Source organism: Diplotaxodon limnothrissa, linkage group LG11 (assembly GCF_057381915.1).
Source record: "Diplotaxodon limnothrissa isolate DT_005_m linkage group LG11, D_limnothrissa_male_GT1.1, whole genome shotgun sequence".
NCBI lineage: Eukaryota > Metazoa > Chordata > Actinopteri > Cichliformes > Cichlidae > Diplotaxodon > Diplotaxodon limnothrissa.
This window is the reverse complement of record NC_140606.1, coordinates 38184290-38204959: the sequence shown is the minus strand read 5'-3', so window position 1 is coordinate 38204959 and position 20670 is coordinate 38184290. Positions and strand designations below refer to the sequence as shown.

The 20670-nt window shown below is 44.7% G+C and overlaps 1 protein-coding gene across 1 annotated transcript; it reads left to right on the top strand.

Annotated features, from left to right (window-relative positions):
• Nucleotides 1-1133: 1133 nt before the first annotated feature.
• On the top strand, nucleotides 1134-15179 carry scn1ba (sodium channel, voltage-gated, type I, beta a). The gene is made up of 6 exons (XM_085364953.1): nucleotides 1134-1191; nucleotides 10534-10566; nucleotides 11538-11704; nucleotides 13567-13804; nucleotides 14771-14912; nucleotides 15113-15179. The coding sequence occupies exons 1-6, from the start codon at nucleotides 1134-1136 to the stop codon at nucleotides 15177-15179; spliced, it is 705 nt and encodes a 234-aa protein (XP_085221079.1).
• The last annotated feature ends 5491 nt before the right edge of the window (nucleotides 15180-20670 follow it).

The following is a 20670-nucleotide window of genomic DNA, read 5'->3' as shown; positions in this document are numbered from 1 at the left end:
GCTCGTTCTTAAAGGTCGAAAAGAAGATTTTCTCCCCTTGTGTGATCTTGAAATCTCTCCGATGTGGGAGAGAGACCATCTCTAACCTGTCAGTAGAAGGAGGCGCTTCGAGGAACTCAGGACGGAGCGCAGGATTTCTCCTCCAGAGGAGGATTCTTTTTACAGGTAAACGGGACTACGTTTGTTTCACAGGGAGAACAGACGGCCAGGAGGGCGCTGACGGTTTGGGTTCGACAGATTCGCGCTGTGAGACCGGAGGTGAGTTTAAATACGGCTGCACTGCTGGAACGCACAGCGGGAATCGCGCACTTTTCCCAGAGACGCGCGGGATCACCGCCCGGTGCGTGCCACCTGTGCAGCTCATGCGCAGACAGCAGCCAAACCACGCATATGTGCGCGCACAGCGGGTGATTTCATAAGAGGGAAAACACAAGACTCTTCCCCGAAAGGTTCTGCAGACAGCAATAACTCTGAGAGACGCAATACTGAGTCTTCCAAAGCCAAAGAGAGGCGCACGCTTCCCACTGCTTCCATTTGGCCCAGCCGAGCTCCGCTCCTCCGTTTTTAAACTCAGGTTGCCCACGAGGACAAAGTCAGCTCGGTGTTTCTTGTGGATTCATGAATGCAACATTTTGACTGGCTCTCGAGCTGCGCAGTCATCACCAGCTCTCACAAACTTCTTCCATTTCCAGCACTGTTTCCATCATCCCCCACCAGCTGAGCTTCAAACACCGGGCTTCCATTGGCTCTTACATTGTGTGGTGCGCGCAGTGTCAATAAGGAGACCTGAGGGTGTGCCACGGAACATAAATAGTTGAACAAAGAGGCCGAAACCTGAGACCTGGTCTGATTCTTCCCTCTGGTAACTCTAGATGCTCAAACACTGAGAGGCGCACGAACAAACTGCTGCTGATGTGAGCTTTTTCCTGTTGTTGAACAAGGAGCAGAGCAAGAGGAGGACCCACCCACACCGCCCACCCCTCAGATAAACAGGAGGCGACTTTTAGTCACAGTTGGGACGTCTTTGGTGTGTTTATGCTCTGAGGGTTTCCAGATCTGTCCTGTCTGTGTATGTGTGTGTGTCTGTGTGTGCACTGTTGAGAGACGCCACCACCCCTCTGTCCTCTGTCAGGATGTCCGCGGTGATGGAGCTGCTGCTGCTGCTGCCTCTGGTCCTCCTGGCACTTGAAGGTGAGTGGTGACCTCGCCTCGATGGTTTCTGTTGAGGTGTTTTCCGTTCTCTGTGTGCCTCCGACTGTTTGTTGTTCCACCGTAGAGCCAAACGCCCAGCTGTTCAAAATTTGAAATGAGATGAGGCCATGTGGCGGCTTTAAAATGCCGAGCGCAAACGCACTCACACATACCGACGCAGCATCTGGTGTGTATCTTAAAAGTCAGGAACAATGTGTGCCTGTGTTCACAGAGTGGAGAGTCCATTAATGACTGCTTTTCATTATTTATTAACATACCCATTGTTTGGTTAATCGTTGTGAAACAGATGTCGTCCAGTTTTATGTCGATAAACAGACCGAAGCTACAAACAGGCTGGAGAAGCTGGAGTCAGCGAGGATAACGTAAACAATTAAATGATCGATTAACTGGCAAAGATGAGTAACAGTGATGAGCTCCTGCAGAGCTGCCTGCTCTCTGAAGTTGAAGATTGTTTTTTTTATTCGTACGGAAACCAGGTTCAAAACTGGACTTGATCCTTTTGTTTGGTTTTAAGGTGCAAGGGTCCCGGGACAAAGATCAAAGTTGTGTTCAAGACATAGCTTTTCTGTCCTTCTTGGAATTTTTAGTTAGAGGAATTGTTTTGGGTGCTTCTTTTAAGGACTCGGAACAAAAAGCAAACCAAACATCAAAAGCTCAGGAAAAGATGAACCAAATCAAACTAGAACTGATGTCTTTCCTTTTGCATGCAGCACATAATGAGACAGAATTCACACAAAGATAAATGTTGATGGCACAAACACGGCAGGCTCGGTACCATTAGTCTGCGTGGGTGGAGTGAGTGTTGTGTCCAAATCATCTTCTAACCAGATAAGTTGTCAATCAAATCTTGTATCACATCGAACAAAGACGTGTGTTTGCTCTGTAACCAACAGTCTGACTGGTTACTGTTGAAACAACAACATCTGTCCATCTTTTGTGCAGTTTTTGCTGTTGAAACATGACGAGGGGGATAACCTCATGGCGTCTGCCATGTTTGCTAGCATCTGCACCTTCTGCCAATTTAGAGTCACCAGGTAACCTAACATGTCAGGTACGAGGTGCACAAAGAACAAAGACCTCAGGAAGGTTCAAACTCAGAACCTTGCTGTCACTCGATGAAGCATCGAGCCAGCGATGGACAAACCAGCATGTTTCTATGTTTTGCAGTTAAACAGTTAATCATTCAAACCTAAGACTAAAATTTACATTCTACCCAATTTTAAATATGAACCTTTGTACCGTTTTTGCCCTCCAAAACAAAAACATGTTTAGCCCTATGATACACGTATGTGTAGATTCTGCCCACAGAGAGAGAAATGGACTATCACCGTCCCCTGTTTTGCTGATGGAGTCCATCATTCATGCTTTTGTACACGCACTCTAAGACAGCTCAGCCTGCCAGCATCACGCTGCGTGCAGGTGTGTGATTTGAGGGGTTTTTGAAGTGGAGCACTCGGGTGAAAACCATCATCCTTTGACTCGAACCAGCTCCCTCTGCTCCTTTTGGATCCTTTCAGATATCACGACTCACTTTCTTACCTTCACAGGAATCCGGTTACCGACATTTATTTAATTAAAGCACGAGAAACACCTTCCACTGATGTGCGAAAACAGCCTGAACCTCGCTATCCATCACATTTTAATTACTGCCAGTCTCATGAAACCTGCAGGCGTTTAAAAATGTTTCTAAATGTAAAGCCATCGATTCATATATATAAACACAACAGTATGCAATTGAAATCAGTATTGACCATAAAAACAAAACATGCCTAACCAAGAGTGTTCTTTGATGAATTTCTTCAGAAACCTCTATTTACTGAGCTCTTATCTCCATCAGCCAGCTGCTCTTTAACTCACACTCAGTCTCTCAGAACACTGCTGCACGTGGACGCGTTAACACGGCTTCATCCGCCCAAAGGTGAACACATGTCAGAGCTGCAGGAAAGCGATCTGGGCAAAGTACTAAGGTTACACAACGTCTGTCAGCGGGCTGGGCGGGTTGGTTGTGGGCCGGTGGGTTAGTTAAAGGTTAAGAGTCAGCTTCTACATCTGGAGCTGGAGACAGGGAAGATAGAAGGCGAAGCACCACACTGGATGGAAACTAACAAAGAGGAACAGAAGAGAGTATGAGATTATGAGCTTTTTGAGAATTTTTAACCACCCCAAACAAAAACACATTTTATTTGATGTTTTTAAATCCACCCAAAAACTGACTTTAGCTCACAGAAAAAAGGTACCCTGTATCTGATGACAAAATAATGATTAAAAAATGGCTTCAGTATTTATGTAATATTTCTTTGTTTTGAAAAGAAACCTGCTTGATATTTCACACGTATTTTGATTTTTATTTACAGATTTTAAGATTTACATCTTTATTTATCTTTATATTTATTTTTATATAATTTTCAGTGTTAGTGCAGACAGTGGTTGGGTTTCATATAATCGTCTTAGAAAAAGGCCGACTGTGAGCAAAGTTGGTGCTGTAATTGTTCCAAACTGAATGGTACTGACCTAATACTGTTACAAGAAAAACGACATAACTCAAAGAAGAGGTGTCCCTCAAGGTGCCGTACTTGGTCCTCTGAATTTTTTTTTGTTGATTTCTTTTTTTTGATAGGATAAAAATTGTGAGAGACTTCTTTGTTTCTTTTGTGCTGTCATGTTTATATTGTTACGATGGTGCTCATATTTAAGTTTCAAATAACAAGGTCAGTGTATGAAACATACATAAACGTGCTGTGACTTGACTTTTTTTACTCCTGGGTCTGTGCGATATCATAGAGCCCTGATATCCTGACATCAGACACAGATGCCCCGCCCACCTGCTGTGGGACAGCCAGTCAGGTGACAGTTGGCTTAAATGGGATGAGCCAAAGGAGCTTGTTTTACGAACATAATAAACTGAATAACGAACTTATTTTGAACTGTGAATCATGCAAAGCTGCCCGTGGAGTGCAGATCTGGGAATGAGGAGAATTGTTTCTGTTTGTCACAACCACGATCTTCTCTGTTGGTAAAAAGTCGAATGTTTGTCACATCGTTCATTTCAGATTGTGGGAAAAAAACAATTGATCTGATAACAAGCTGCGGTTTTTAAAAAGCCACGACAATCATATGACAGCACTGTGTGAGATTCCAAGCCTGACCCGAACCGTATTAATGCTCTGCGTCCAAAGTTGTAACATGGCAGAGTCCTTTAGTCTGCGAATGGCTTGAATTCCGCGATGTTTCAATAACGGCTCCATCGCCATTACATCAGTTCACTCCATCCTCTGCATCACTAAGGACGATTACGTTACAGAGGAGCTTTGCCAGATAAGCTAATTATGAGTACTCTAGAGCTGCAGTGCACTAAACCTTTAAAAAGCAGCTAACATGATTTATGGCTGGCAGTTTTCCAAGCATCTGTGTCAGGTGAGAAAATCTAAAAATAATCACCGTCTGTCCTCTTCACAAACCATTCTTCCTCTGCGTGTGCACTTTCAGCCCACGATGAAACTACAAAGTTTTTCAGCCCTTTCTTAAGAGGAATTAAATGCGTGGCACTGAAAGCTCAGAGATGCTTGGATCTTTTTTTTGGCCTCACATCCTTTCTAGATCCTTTCTAACCCATGAATCTGGAACGAGAGACTGTGCCACGACCTAATTGCGGGCTTCGTGTGTCCCTCTCGATAGTGTCACAAACACGTGACAGGCAGACGCATGCACACCTGAGCCTCTGTTCATCCAGCTGTGTGGAGGTTTGTAATCCCGGTGAGATGCTGTTGCTGCTTTGAAGGGGAGGCTTTGATGGGCTCTGAAGGACGAGGTGACCTTCCACGCAGCTTGGAGAGTAAAAACAATCACTGGGAACAGATTTGATCCAATAACATCTTCGATAATATTGAAGGGAAAGTATTTTGGTTTAGCTTACAGGAAAAAAATGAAAACCTGTTGTAGACGTAATTACAGCTGAAGTGAAATCAAAGGATTTCTCTCCCTGGAGATGTTTTACAGCAGATATTAAAGCACAAATGTAACTCCCTGGATGTACTGTGTGCAGTGTTGGGGAGTAACAGAATACATGTACCGCCGTTACGTATTTAAAATATAAAATATGAGTAACTGTATTCCGTTAGTTACCGTTTAAAAAGGTTGTATTCAGAATACAGTTACTTTGTTGAAATAAATGGATTACACAGCGGTTTTTCCTGTTTCATATGTTCAGCTATGCCCTCTCTATTTTTGGTAATTCCAAGCCGGTGGAAACCCAAACAAAACACGCATTAAGAGGGTCTAAAGCGGCCCATGTCACCCCTACTTGCGGCGAAGAAATATTTTTAAAAATTATTCAAAAAATATTTAATATGAAGGCAACAGGCAGAGTGTTACAGGCATCGCTCTAAAGAATGTAGCCTGATGGGCAGTGTAGTCCGTGCTGCAGGGAGCATGGACTGCTGTTATGTGTCTGTGAGCGAGGGAGGGAGAAGAAGGAAAAGTACGAGCTGTCGCCGAGCAGAAACGGGAGCTGGAAGCATGTAAATATAATAATAACCACTGGAGCAAAGAAGAGAGCCTGACGAGCCCAGCTGTAAGTAAGCTGTTAAGACTCGACTGTACCCTGTGTTCCTGTTTTCCTCCGAAACAATAACTTCCATTGGAGCAGCCTTTCAAGTAAAGCTAGTTTTCAGCTATGAGCCCGACACGAACCCGACGTATTATTCAGTAGGGCTGCCACGATTAGTCGACTAGTCACGATTACGTCGACTATCAAAATCGTCGACGACTGATTTAATAGTCGACGCGTCGTTTGAAGCTTTGTAAGATCACAAAAGACGCAGGAATAAGTGGCAGGATTTAAGAGTGTAATAACGGACTGAAACAGAAGATGGCAGCACTGCATGTACAAGGATGCCAGCTGCCGTTAAACCCCGAAGAAGAAGAAGCTGTGTCCCAGAATTCATAGCGCAGCCCAGCTCAGTTGCCAACAATGCGGCAGCTAGTTAGTTTTAATATTACTCTTATTATTCTTTCTGGGTCACAAAATAAACGTTTAACATATTTTCAGGTGAGAATGTAGCTGTGTAAACCTCAAATATCTGCTCAGTTTATCAAGACACCACATATTTTCAAAAGCGCTCTGACGTTTTCGGAGACATCTGTTACCCACTAGCTCGATAGCTAGCCGGGGGGCTAGGCTAACTAGAGCCGTGAGAACACCGGACTCCCGGCAGATCGTTTTCAAACCCACCGCCGTCTTTCGCTACTCAGGTTAAACATGATATATGAGTCACTTAGATAACTTAACAATGTTATTGTTTGGCTTTTTTCAGTATTTTATTTGTTCCTGAGTAAATCGGTTTGGCTGAGATTAAAGTTATAGTTTTTACACAGCTGAATAAACATCAAGCAGACAGCTGATTATCAGAAGTGTGAGATGCTCGAGAATATACTCCGGTGTCCTGTTAGATTTTAGATAGCAAGGAGTTTATTAAACTTCACCGAAACAATCTGCAAATTTCATTAAAATTTAATAAACGATCATCTTGTCTTTATTTTTAGTTAGCACAGACCTGAAACACTTAAAGCTGTAAGCTAATGATAGTTATATAAGAGCAGATGCTGCTGGTGCAATAAGCTGTACGTTTTACGTCCAATGGATGATGATCTGATTAGTCGACTATCAAAATAATGGTTTGTGGCAGCCCTATTATTCAGAGGTCCCTTTACTACGGTTCGGAGCCGCGGACCTGTTTTATATACGCGCGGAATAGTTTTCTATACGAGATCGATGCAAAAAGTGCAGCCTTACCTAATGTCCACCTACTGTTACTCATTTATATTAAGATTTAAACATCTAGTTGGTGTTGGTGTGGAGAGTAACCTTCAGTAATAGTAATAAATCATTCAGCAATAGCGCATTCATGTAGTTGTAAAAAGCATGATAATATATTAAGTAATCCAAAGTATCCAGAATACGTTACTCTCATTGAGTAACGTAACAGAATACGTTACAAAATACAATTTGTGGCATGTAATCTGTAATCTGTAGTGGAATACATTTTAAAAAGTAACCTTTCCAACACTGACTGTGTGTATGGAGGCCTAATACTGCCAATAAATAAATGAAATATTGTCAAATGTGCCAATAATATAATTCATATTACTAACAGTGCTACAACTGAACATCAATAAATACAACATTTATATTTATTTTGTGTCTATTTTTTGTATTATTTTATTTTTGCATTATTTTTAGTTTAACGTTTTCCACTGTGTTCTTTTCAGTGTTTATTTATTTGTTCCTTTTTAACCCTGACCTCTTATTTTCACATTAAGAAAATCCAGTTGGTCGAGTTGAATGAATGAACTCCAGTACAGTTGTTATGAAAGGGAAATTATCTGTAATATTTTGAGCAGTTTCATTTAGATTTTGGAAATGGGGGAAAAGTGATGTGCAGCCAAACTCTGAGACCTCCGGGTCACCCCAAGTCCAGGACAGACTCTGCTCTTGCAGAGGAAAACACATGAAGTAAAGCCCTGCGTCTGTGCCATCAAGTGGCATCTTTGTGGAGTAAAACGAAAGCGAAGCTCTCGGAGCTGTGTGTCTTTTTGTTTCCCTTGTTCCAGTAGAAAGTCCCTCACCGGCTCTGTGTCGGGGGAAATGTCACGGATGCTTGGCATTAAACCCGGGTCATATATGCCCACGGTGTCTGTGGGTGTTGGTAACCCGGCCATGGAAACAGATGTCGTCCTCACTCATCTCTTTTCCTGTCGCTTATCCAATTCTCTTTTCTTCCTCTTGTGCCCAGTTCAGCAAATAATCTCGATCCTTTCTGTATTTTCTTTAGCCTCCTGTGACATGCTAAGCTAGCTCACCTCACTGGGTAGTCTTTTGTAGTCACTTTGTAGTCCTCAGGAGGCAAACGGCAACTGAAATGAGAGATTAACCAGCCTGTTGGGGGGAAAAAAGAAATCTCCTAATCGGCATTTTCTGGAATATCCGTTGCATAATCCTGAACCTCCGTCTGCAGATTACGCAATGGATTTGCACTTTTGATGCTCTGTGTTTGTGCACTGCTGCGGCTGCTGCTCTGAGGAATCGTTGCTCAGGGACTCTGCTGACTGTCTAGTCTGCACTTTGGATGTGAGCTCCTCTTTGTGTCTGCTTGCATGTTCGTCTCGCTGCCTTTTCGCTGCCTCAGCTTTGGACAGTCAGCAACATGCTTGCTCACCTTGCACAGTGTGGCCTCTGACTGCGTCACCAGCCTCCCTCCCTCAGGATCAGAGCCTCATGCTGTCTCTGTGTGTGTGCAGCTGGATTTACATCTGCACTGTAAACCTGAATGCATAAAGTAATTACACAGAATATGTTGCGTAAACTTAATATCAAACAAGGGGGGGAAAGTATTTTGAGTTCCTGTGACATTTTCTCCTGTTATGGAGTTTCTGATTAACATGCATTGATGGAATAATTTCATGGCACTCATTTCTGTTTCAACATGAACGTGTGTGTCTGATGTCATCAGGTCAGTGGGTGTGGTGAGGTTTGCAGCAGCAAAGATTACAAACGTTGGTTAAAATATTCTGCATCACATGTTTGTTGAATTAGATTTATGAACGTTAAGCTGTTCATGTTGTGCTAATCTGTGACAACATGAGTGCAGTGGGTTGACCTGCAAATATTAGACTAACTTCTGCAGTTCAATTCAGTTTTATTTATATAGCACCAAATCACAACAACAGTTGCCCCAAGGGGCCCAACAATCATATGAGCCCCTATGAGCAAGCACTTTGGCAACGGTGGGAATGAAAAACTCCCTTTTAAAAGGAAGAAACCTCCAGCAGAACCAGGCTCAGGGAGTGGCTCTGCAGCCAGAGCGCTCTCTTCTATCCTCCTCTGATCTCTGCTGTGGTTAGTTCCTGTTTTAATGTGTCTCTACTGTCTGTATTCCAGGTCTCATGTCAAACCCTTCTATGTGTCTCTGCACGTCCTCTTCCTTTACTGCCTTCCTGTTTCCTTTCTTTGCTTTTCATGGTAGAATCTGTATCAGGTAAAGTCAGCAGTACACAGACCTGAGTCAAAATGTTGTTGCACATTAATGCTCAGCTGGAAACTTGGTGGAACCTCTTTGTAGAGAGAAATGGCTATCGTTTGATTTGCAGATGCTCCCCCTGTGGGATTTCACAGGGGCATTAACTGATGACTGACTCTCATCGACCTCTATTGGTGGCGAGGATTAGCCACGGCGCTGACAGCTGGTGCAGCTTACAGCAGCGTGCAATTAACGCAAACAATCAGATCGCATTTGTAACAGAGACGAGAGCCAATTACAGCAGATATGAATCTGAAAGGGGAAAAAATCAAATAAAGCAGCAGCCTTGTGTTTTCTTCTGTCCTCTGAGCGGTGTGTGCAGACGGTGTTTGCCTCAGGCCTGTTTGGTGTTCAGCAGGCTCGCCTCCCAGAAAACCCCCAAACCCCGAGCTTACCCGAGCTCCCGCGCTTTAGAGCAAAGTCATGATTCAACTGTTTCAGATGTTTATAATAACATATGAGAAGAAGGTGCCGAGACTCGAGCAAGTGACAGCGAATGGTGGTAAACGAGTTCACCCAAACACACCCATGGGGAAAAGACTGTATATTTAAAGTGTTATAAACTGTTTATTAAAAGTAGACACGGGCACCATTGTGGAGGTACATAAGGACGACACGAGAGCTCGCCACGTTTTACTCCAACTTTAATCTCGGCTTCAACCAACCGAACTCACAAGGCGGCAAACACCTCCTACAACCCAAAAACATTACCCCTTCCCTTCTCGCTGGGTGTGAGTGGAGCCCCCTACTGGTCTGCCACACTATAATTTGGGGGGGATGCCAAAAGCGTGCATACTTGTTCGGATAAGAGGGTGGAGCTCTGAATTATGAGCATTCATAAATTATGAGTTTACAACACAAACTCTAATAAAATCGGCTCACAGCTACCAGGCGTTGAACTAAAATCCAGTTCAACAAATCTTCTGACATCGTGACGAGTGAACCAGGCGTCCGGACTGACAGCTGCCGCTCTCTCTGAGCTCGCTCATCAGGACGCGCTTTCTGCCCAAAATGAAATACAGCTTGTTTGAATGTGGCTTTCCCCCAGGCACTCGTGTAATCACTCATCCCTGCTCTCCAAGTCCTCTGCAATCATTGCCCTCTGGCTCGGGTTCGGGTGTTCTCGGGTCCATCTGGGGGGTTTGTGGTCTGCTTCAGTCTCTTCTTCTAATGCGACAGCTGTCGGCTCAGTAGTGTTTGGGTTTATATTTGTGAAGCCTTAAATTGTGTTTTTAACTCTCTCTTCTCCTCCTTCCTCCCCTTTTTTCCTCTCTGCAGTGCATCATACAGCATTTACCCCTCTCCTCTCCTGCTTCCCCGTCTCCCGTGCTTTTCCTGTAGAAATGGCTGTTAACGACTGATACCTGTGCTACCCTTCTCTTTCTTCCCTCTTTCATGTCTCCCCTTCCACGTCCCTCCGTGTGGTGGCTTTTCGATTGCGTGTTTCTTTTAAACGTCCCAGGAAGTAAAGGAACAGAGCGGCGTTTTTGCGTGCACACGGACGACGTGCGGCTGCTGTTTAATGATTTTTCTGATCAGCGTTGTGTGCTGTGTGTTTCTGTCCTCTCCCTCATTCCCCTCCCCACCATCTTACGATTCAAATCAAACGCTTCCCAGAGGTGAGAGTTGAGAATAGCACAAGATCATTGGTTGAGAGCGATGCTGAGGCCGCAGTGGAAACTGCAAGGTGCAGTGTGAGACAGAAACATTTGGAGTTGCAGGTGTGTAACTCCTGGCCGATGAGAAGTATGTGTCATGATGATGATGGCATATATAGACTCACGCTTCTATATATGAATTTAGCTCAGTTAGCAGTGGCCAGAATGCAAGACAATGGTATCGCTCACTGCAACCTCTTTATTTCCCCCCAGCTTCAGTTAAAAACACCAGAAGTGAAAATGACGCCAAACAGAGAACCCAAACTTACCAAATCTAATCCATCTATGAGCTGAAACAATGAGGGGAAATAAAAAATTGCAAGAAAAAAAAGATATGCCCGATACAAAAAACTTGCATGTAATGAGCATTGGGACCAAGCACGTAAAAGTCACGTAGCTAGCATTGTTTTCTCGAGTACAGTTTAGACAGTTTGCCTGCAAGTACTGAGAGAAAACACCAAATTCAGCCTTTCCCTCGAGTCACGGGCACATGACAGAGAGGAAGACGGCCACTCACCGCACTTGCCTCTGACCCCGTGACCCGCAAACAGGCCGAGAGACAGAAACTAACTGCGTCTCCCTCACTCTGCAGCTCCGCTGTGCCACGGGGCCTGCGTGGAAGTGGACTCGGACACAGAGGCTGTTATCAGCGACGGCTTCAAGCTGGGCTGCATCTACTGTAAGATGAGAGGCGAGGTGGATGCCACGGCCACCGTCAAATGGTCCTTCAAAGGCTCAGGCGACAGCGACTTCTCAGACGTAAGACTTTACCACAGAATATACAAGGAAGCTGACGTCATTCACGGTTTCTGAAGCCTCAGCTTTTGGTTGGTGTTTGGTTAACAAGCTGCATCCATGAACTGCGGAGGTGAAATGTGTGGCATGTACATACTGCCTATTCAGTGCTTTCACTTCTTGGATGGTGTGTTAGCACATTTAGGCCCACAGCAGTCATATTATTTATCAGATGGTTGGATGAGCTGTAGATGCTCTTCAAGCAGGGACCAAATCCTGTCAGTTATGCTTGCATATCCCTAAAATAGCAGTGGTGAAATTTATTTAGCCAGAAATATAGTAAAATGTTCTGAAGCTAGAGGTTGGATGTCTCAACACACGTCATCACAGCAGCCTCTTCTCTTCTGGGAAAAGGATGCCAATGCATTTATCATGAGGCAGAGCAGAGAGATGCATTTTCCATGACAGAAGATATTTTTCAGTCTGTGCTGAAAACCTACTTACTTAAGGAGACACAACCAGGCACAGCAAAAGGCCATTACGCCTCATGCATGCAGCGGGAAAGATCCCATTAGCCTTGAGCTGCCTTTTAGTTTCAGCATCCATTAATTCACCAGCAAGTGCAGATATGAGATGTAGGCTGCAGCTCAGTCAATATCGGGAAGAGATGTGGAGACCAGATGTCTGTTTCTTTAAACATGCATGAGTCACTGATCAATGGCTCTGAGCAGCATTCACAGAGAGTTGGGGGATGGCTGCGCTCGCAGCATTGGAAGATGGTGTGAATGCAGGAGGACGATTTATTCATCAAACAGCCTAAGAGCCACCTCGTCAGGCCAGGACTCTGCAGTCTATTCACACCTACAGGCCAGTGGACGCTCTTTCAATGATGAGGATGTAACATCCTGGACAGGGAGGAACGCTGGTTTGAGGGCGGAGCCAAGGAGGCCATTTACGTGAAAGGGGAAAGACCATCTCTGAATCGAGGAGGGGGCCTAAGGGTCCATCTGTCCCCATCTTACAATGCTGTGATTGCAGCCATTCCCCAACTCTCTGTGAATGGGACTCATGGTTATTGATCAGTGGTCATGACAATTTGCATATTAAAGGAACTGCCCTCCCAGCCCATTGTTCATTCAGTGGTGCTGGTTTCAGTCATTGTGCAAATGTCCTGTTTATAAGATTGGAAACCTGCAGTTAGACTGAAGAAGTCACCTGGATGAAACGTTTCTCCCACTTATGACGTCCAGATGAACAGAATCCACTTTCTGGGACTTCCTTACCTGGATGATTGAACATGCATCAACACATATGAAAGATTGGACTGAGATCATCTGCAGAGGCTTATTTGAAGAGTTTCAGTCAGGTTTCAGAGCTCATCACAGCACAGAAACAGCTTCAGTGAAGGTTACAAATGATCTTCTTATGGCCTCTGACAGTGGACTCATCTCTGTGCTTGTCCTCCTCAGTGAGCGTTCGAGCGTTATGGAGTTCCACAGGGTTCAGTGCTAGGACCAATTCTCTTTACATTATACATGCTTCTCTTAGGCAGCATCATTAGAAGAAATAGCATACATTTACCCTGCTATGCAGATGACACCCAGGTTGCACCTGTGTAGTTTATGGATGCAGTTTTCTAATCAGGCTTGTGTTGGGCGATGGCCAGAGCAGCACTCTACACTCTCCTTTCAAATATAGCTCCGAAAACCAAAACCTTTAAAATGCAGAGAGTCTTCTGTGTAATGAAATGATTAGAGTGATTTCATGTGAAGCCTGTAAATAAATATGATTTCACAACAAAGAATATCAATCCAATCCAAGAACAGGTAGAGAAACACACAAGAAGTGTAAAATGATGTCTTTCCCTCCTCCGCCTCCTCTTCCAGCTGTACATTTATGAGGATGCACGCGGCGAGATCATTGACCCACGTTTCTACGAGCGTCTGGCCTGGAACGGCAGCAAGCATACCACGGACCTGCAGGATGGCTCCATCTACATCCTCAACGTGACCTACAATGACACTGGAACCTACAAATGCAAATTTAGCCGGACCCTCAAATACAGCAACTACGACTACGAAAAGACCATAGAGAAGAACATCACCATTAATGTGGTTGCACGGCGTAAGCACTGAACTCAAAACTGACTCATACTTCCTGTTCTGGTTTACTAATTTTTACATGAGTTCTGAGATGGGCCTCATTTCTCACACTAACCAGAGTTACTGAACTGGACATGCTGGCGGTGTTAAATGCCATTATCCGGCAGATACGATCACTTGGCGTGTAGTAAACCCGATACAGCACACAGACATCTGTCTGTGTGCTGTATCGGGTGTCAGTACAACACTCTGTTGGTGCATCTTTTTAAGCAAACTAGTATTTAACAGACTATTCCTCACTTTCCTCCTCGGGGAGAGAGCAGCACACCCTTCCAAAACAGCAGCCCCGGATGTTGAAAAATGGCGAGCAACACCCCGTCTCAGTGATGTCACCACTCAGTTCACCGCCAAAGGACACTTTGTGTGTAAATGAGCCACGTCAGCGGCTTTGAACGTGATGCTGGTTTAAAATACGTTGCAGCATCACATCACAAAGTGATTCATATTGTAGGTAAAGACCTGCAACCATACAGAGAAAACGGTTATTGCATCATGTAATCTAATTTTAAAAAAATGATATTGATGATGTAGAAGATGATGATGCACTTGGCTTTACAGGTTAAGCGCATCCTTTATAAATTCCCTTCCTAACAAAGATGAGACATGAGCTCTCCGGGGTCCTGATTCGGCCTGGGGGTCTCCTCTCAGTAATGAGGTCAGTCTATGCTTAAGTAAAAGAAAGATTACGAGTTAAACACTCATTTTCAGACACTTTTTTCCTTCTCTTGGATCTTTATGATGTCATAGAGGGTCAGGTGGAGTTAAAACAGCTTGTTTCAGAGGGAGGATGAACTAAGATCGAATCAAGACAATTGAAGATTTTTGAACCATGTGAAGTTCAGGAAATGATGATTTTAAATCCAGGAGTCGTATCTTTGTAAAACTCGTATTGCATAAACACCCAAATTAACCCTGTGCGTGTCTCTAGTTACCCGGGGAATGGCGTCCATCCTGTCTGAGGTGATGATGTACGTCTCCATCATCGGGCTGCAGCTCTGGCTCTTGGTCGAGATGATTTACTGCTACAGGAAGATCTCGGCTGCAGGAGAGGAAGCTCTGAGAGAGAGCGCGTGAGTACCGCCTAAAGCACACGAGCAGTAGCAGGACTTTGTTTCCAAAATCCCGCCGGGCTGTCTTCACCTTCCGACCTCGTTTTTCCATCCTACTGTTTCAATCTGCTGTTTTCAACATGACATTTTCCTTTTCCTCTCACTGAGCTGACATCTTCTGATTCTTGTTTCTCTCCTTTTTCCTTCTCACTTTCTTCCAGGGAGGAGTATTTAGCTATAGCATCGGAAAGTAAAGATAATCGTGCAGGTGCACAAGTGGCAGAATAGCACGGGTAGGTCTCGATCACCGTGAAATTCCATATTTAGTTTCTTTTGTTTGCTTTTTCATTTTAAGAAGATGCAAAAAGGGCGGGTTAGGAGGTCATGCAGTAGTCAGATTACATCCAAGAATCACGCAGACACATAAGAACACATGTGTAAGTAATTTTCATGTCAACATATAAGTCATGCATTTGCAGCAAAGCTCACTGTGGGTCAGGTCTTGCTTTACTTTTCTCATCATTTTACTGAATTCTGATTTTACTTTTACATAAATTAATAATGAAACTGAAATATTCCAGTAATTATGTGTTTTGAATCAGTCTGGTGACCCCAGGCTTTACAAGCGCCTCTCGTTAGATGGCTGCACTCAGGCGGGAGATCTTCAAAATAACATAATAACATCTCGAGGAACATTTAGAGAGCACTACATGACATTAATACTTCAGATTTTATGCTGTAAGAACACCTGATCCTGTGCTCACAGCACAGCTCTGTCCAGAAAACCAGCACTGGCAGGTCCACCACTGCTGTGGGCCTGCGGTGTGCTCAGAGATGGAAGCAGGTTCACACTGAGCACGTGCAACAGACACGAAAGAGTCTGCAGACGCCATGGTGACTCTTCTGCTGTCGACACCTGTCACGACTGGGTGGGTCAGCGATGGTCAGGGAGGACCGCGCAGACCTCCACCTGTTAGCCGACAGCACCCTGAATGCTGTTAGGTACCACCATGAAGTGGGTGGTGCGTTACTCCTGCGGGACAGTCTTCACTGGCCAGCTTCATGTGGTCATGCAAGCAGTTGTAGATTATTGATGATTGGCGTTGTCACCGGCCAACCCTCAGATTTGCCAGACCTGAATCCTGCAGAGGAGCTGTGGAGTTTACATATCAGACCCGCAGACCTCATCAGGAGCAGTCAGGACTGCTGCACACCTCTGAGCCACATCACACTGATGAATGATGTGGGCTTTTTATGGCCCCTGAACCTCATGTTTGAAACCCGCGCTTTAAATGTAGTTTATCAGATGTAAACTGAGCTCGCTGCCTCACATCGCTCGCTGTCAGTGACTTACAGTTTTCTTTGTTTTTTTAAATCTTCAGTTTGGGGAAACGTTCAAGGCGGCTTCTTTGAGGAGTTGCTCGTCCTCTTGTGTGCCCTCTCCTCCTCTCACCATCCTCTCCACAAGCTGGAAACATGGAACCACAGCGAGGAGAAAGATCTTCATGGAAAGTTTTTTTTTTTTTTCTAAAGTGACTTTCTGCAGCAGGATGAAGGACGGACTTTCAGAGGGAACGCACGGATGCATCAGGTCTTTGTTAAGCTGGACAGAGGGAGGGAGTCATGCTGTATATAGGTGTATACGTCTGCACAGAACACATGTAGGGTCTATTATACGCTATGTATTCACTAACTGCATGATTACAAGCTTATCAAGAAATACTTCATCACTCTCCATGTGTTGGTGCCGGTGAGCATTAAAATCACTGGTTTCCTCTGCAGGTTCACTAAACTGTGGAGCCAAATAAAAACTGTTTATCATCCTTATATAACCATGATAATCAGTTTATACCACAAAATAATGTAAAATACAAATATAAGTGCTGGTCTATCTTACGTGCAGCTCACTGTTCATCAGCCGGATAAAGTGTCCAAACACCTTTTACCCTGCAGCACGTGGAGTTAATAGAGAGGATTTGTGACGGTTCTGAAAGTTTCCGAGCTCATGAAACACGACAGCTTCACCTTTACACGCAGCAGGAAGGTGCAAACGTTACCTTACAGACAAAGATGCACTCACAGGTTACAGTGGACATATTCTGCTTTTCCTTTTTCTCAGTCATATATACATTCCTACGATGGCGTTCAAACCCTGAACTTTCAGCCCCAGATGAAGCCATCATCCTCCTCCTCAGAGGCCAAATCCTGTTTTTGTGTCAGGCTGTAAAAATGTTTATTTCTGCTGTAACGTTTACTGTAGAGTCTACGGGGACCGACTCACTGCTGGAACTGCAGCTTCTGCAGCTGTTTGCCCTGTGCTGTGGTGGTGCTAGTTACTGCTGCAGACTTTTTGTTTTGGTGGAAGGTTTTGGGATTGCGTTCCAGCACCAGCACTGCACTGGTGAACAAAAGGCATGCAAAGCTATTCCATTTCAGACCAGCAATATAAATGGAGCAGGCATGAGCAGAATAGGTCTACAGCAGCTAGTTTTTAAGGTTTAATATTAGATCCTGTTTCATCTCATGTACGTCACAGGCCAGGTTAAAAAAGCCTGGCAGGCCTTTTCAGCAGATCACCGCCTGTTTAAACTGGCTGTTTGACACAAGGAGGCTCGCTGCTCATTTAAACCTGCCCTTCAAAGCTGTTTACAAGCCTCAGTGCTGAAAAAACAAAAACAGTGACTTCCTGTCCCAGATCAGAAGCGGATGCCCCTGAGAAAGTGTAACCCTCAGCAGCTGAAAGTTTCCCACTGATGTTTAACTTCATACCAATGTCTTAGTGTCTTTGTAGAAAACTTAAGGGCTCAAACTATTATAAACCTGCCGTGGGCAAATGCACCACAAGCCGTGCCCAGTGTGCCTCCCGGAGAGAAGCCAGTGGAAACACAAAAGGGAAAAATGTGAAACATGTTTTTCGTAAAAGCTTTGGCTTTTAAGAAAAACATGTTTCCAGAAAGCCACTAGATGGCAGCTCAACACTGCCAGTCTGCATGTTTACTGCTCGTCTATTGTACAAAAGCAAGTTTCATACTTTGAGAAGAATGAGACACACGTACCTGCATGCTGCGTGTTGGAATAACGCAAAGGCGGAAATGTGATGGTTTCTTTTCAGAACAAACACCAAAAGTTTGAGATGCTAAAAAAGAACAAACCGTGCCCTCCTTTGTAAGCGATGTACTTTGTGCTTTGAACCGGCGAAACGAGAAGAAGCCTCCCCGCTGCACTGCTCGTGCTTCAGCAAATCAGAATCTGCAGTTTTAGGTGTGGAAATGTTGCTTACTGGAAACAAACTGAAATAAATCAAACTTCTGACACAATAAGCTGTTTGAGGCCTTTACATGTGTCGGTGATGTCTGTGAATGAAGTCAAACTGAGCTGCAAACACAAATAGTTTTTAAAGTGAATTCTGTGTCATGTTATAGATTCTGTTCCCGGCTGGTCACATGTTAGGAATGTTAGTTCTTCGTGTTATATGTTTGTGAGCCAAATTGTTCATGATGTCACCTCACAGAGGAGCTGAAAGGTTTTCTAAGAACAAAGTTGAGTTTACGGCGAGGAGAGCGTGCAGAGCTCAGCGTAACGGTGACTTTATGCTCTGTTGGGTTAAGATCAGGTGACGGACTTGGTCATTCAAGAATATTCCACGTCCTTGCTTTAATAAACTTGCTTTGCTGGTTTGGGTCGTTCTCCATCTTTATTATGAAATGAGGCCCAGTTCGACTGTATTTAGCTGCATGTGAGCAGACAGTCTGTCTCTGAACACCTCAGAGGTCATTCAGCTGCTTCTGTCCTGAGTCACATCATCAAAAAACACTAGTGTCTCAGTGCCACTGGCAGCCGTGCACGCCCACACCATCACACAGCCTCTGCCGTGTTTTACAGATGATGTGCTCTGGATCATGAGCGGTTCCACGTCTTCTCTTGACTTTTTTCTTGATCTTGGTTTCAGTGACTTGCACCCTGCAGTGAACCCTCTGTATTTACTTTCATGCAGTCTTCTCTCTATGGTAGACTTGGATATCGAGTGTTGTTCACTTGGTTGGCTGTTGTGAAGGGGTTTCTCTTCACCATGGAAATTATTCTGCGATCATCCACCACTGCGGTCTTCTGTGGACATCCAGGACTTTTTGCGTTGCTGAGTTCAGTGCTGTCTTTCGGTCTCATGGTGTACCAAACTGAGACTTTGCTAATCCTAATATTGGAGCAATTTCTCTAGTGGGTTCTTTCTGCTTTGGCAGGTTAAAGGTGGCTCGTTTCACCTGCATGGAGAGCTCCTTTGACTTCATGTTGTCTGTTTAATTTTAGCGCCCACCCCCACTGTAAATAAAGTGGTTAAGCAAAAGTCACACAGACTAACTGCACCTTCTAGTGGTGCAAAGAGGCATTACAGCAGAGCAAAGCCTGGTTTATCCTCACTGTGTTTGCACGACTGTTGTTTCAACGATCATCAGCACGGGAGCTCAGATATTCCCGGGATGGGACGACATGGTGCGGGGAAAGATGAGACCCATGTTTCAACATGTCCTACCTGCACTGACGGAGGTTTTCCTCGGTTGGAGAAGACTGCAGGAACTTTATTTGTGAACCAAAACGGATTAAGCCAAAGGAGACAAACACAGACTCAAAGAAAAGTGAGGCGTTGTTGCGTGTTTAGAGCTTTTCATTTCTCTCCATAGCATGGTGTACAATCACATCTTTACAGTACATTCCCATCTCTGCTCCTCATCCCTCTCTCCCTCCTTTAATAAATATTACATCCTTTTGTTACCCACGCACGGCCGTGCACAGCAGGGCCCGCATGCTTCAGCAGACGCCGTTTTCCAAAACGAAATGGAGAGAGAAAGAGAACGAGAGCGTGAGGAAGAGCAGGAAAGAAAACCAGAGAGGAAGCTCTCGGGTGGGTGAAATGTTTTCAGGTCCGGTGAGCGGGGAGGACGAATAACGACAAAAATCAAAGACGGAAGATGAAAACTGAATAAAAAGAAAATGAATCGTACAAACACACACACAGAAAAACAATACTGCCAGAAAAATTCCCTTTTTTTCTTCTCCGGGACCCTCACAGGTCTGCTTGGTCCTCACAGGAGTCGCTCCGTCACTGATCAGACCTTAGAGCTTCCACCTGAACCCAACATGAAAGAGAAATCTTCAAAAACAAACTAACACGAACGCCCGTCTCTCACCTCCAAATGTCCTCCGCTGCACACACACTCACACACGGTTCATTATTACCATTATATATATATATATATATATATGTATCTATGTACTACTCTGCTGAAACATTCAGAACATGAATCACTATTATTGCTGGGGCCAGTGATCGTTCTCGTGGAGCCCCTCTTGGCCCACGCACAAAACAGCAAATCAGAGCAGGAAACAGGCATCACATGACTTCTTCAGAGCAGGACGAGACAGTCAGCGGCAACAATAAATACTGTCGTGGTCCAGGAAACAGTCGCACGCACCGAGTTTGAAAAAGACGTAAAACCCTGACAGAGCCCGGGAGAAGTGGGAGCGTGTTCCTCGTCCTCTTTTCTCTCGTCCGCTGAGAGTCGATCGATGCTCCCGCTTTCCCGAATCGTGAACCTCTGAAATGTTGCAGGTCAGAAGAGGAAGTTCGGTCTGTGATAGTCGAGGTCTGAATTAAAGGAGATTGCAGCTGACCGGGTGGTCTGAACGGGCCCACCTGTGGCCTCGTGTCACACACACGCACACGCACGCACGCACACACACACACGCACACACACGCACACACACGCACACACACGCACACACA

Coding starts and splice junctions, on each gene's coding strand:
- scn1ba (XM_085364953.1), top strand. CDS start 1,134: ATGTCCGCGGTGATGGAGCTGCTGCTGCTGCTGCCTCTGGTCCTCCTG. Junction 1,192..10,533: donor GGTCCTCCTGGCACTTGAAG/GTGAGTGGTGAC, acceptor AACTCTCTCTTC/TCCTCCTTCCTCCCCTTTTT. Junction 10,567..11,537: donor CCTTTTTTCCTCTCTGCAGT/GCATCATACAGC, acceptor CTCACTCTGCAG/CTCCGCTGTGCCACGGGGCC.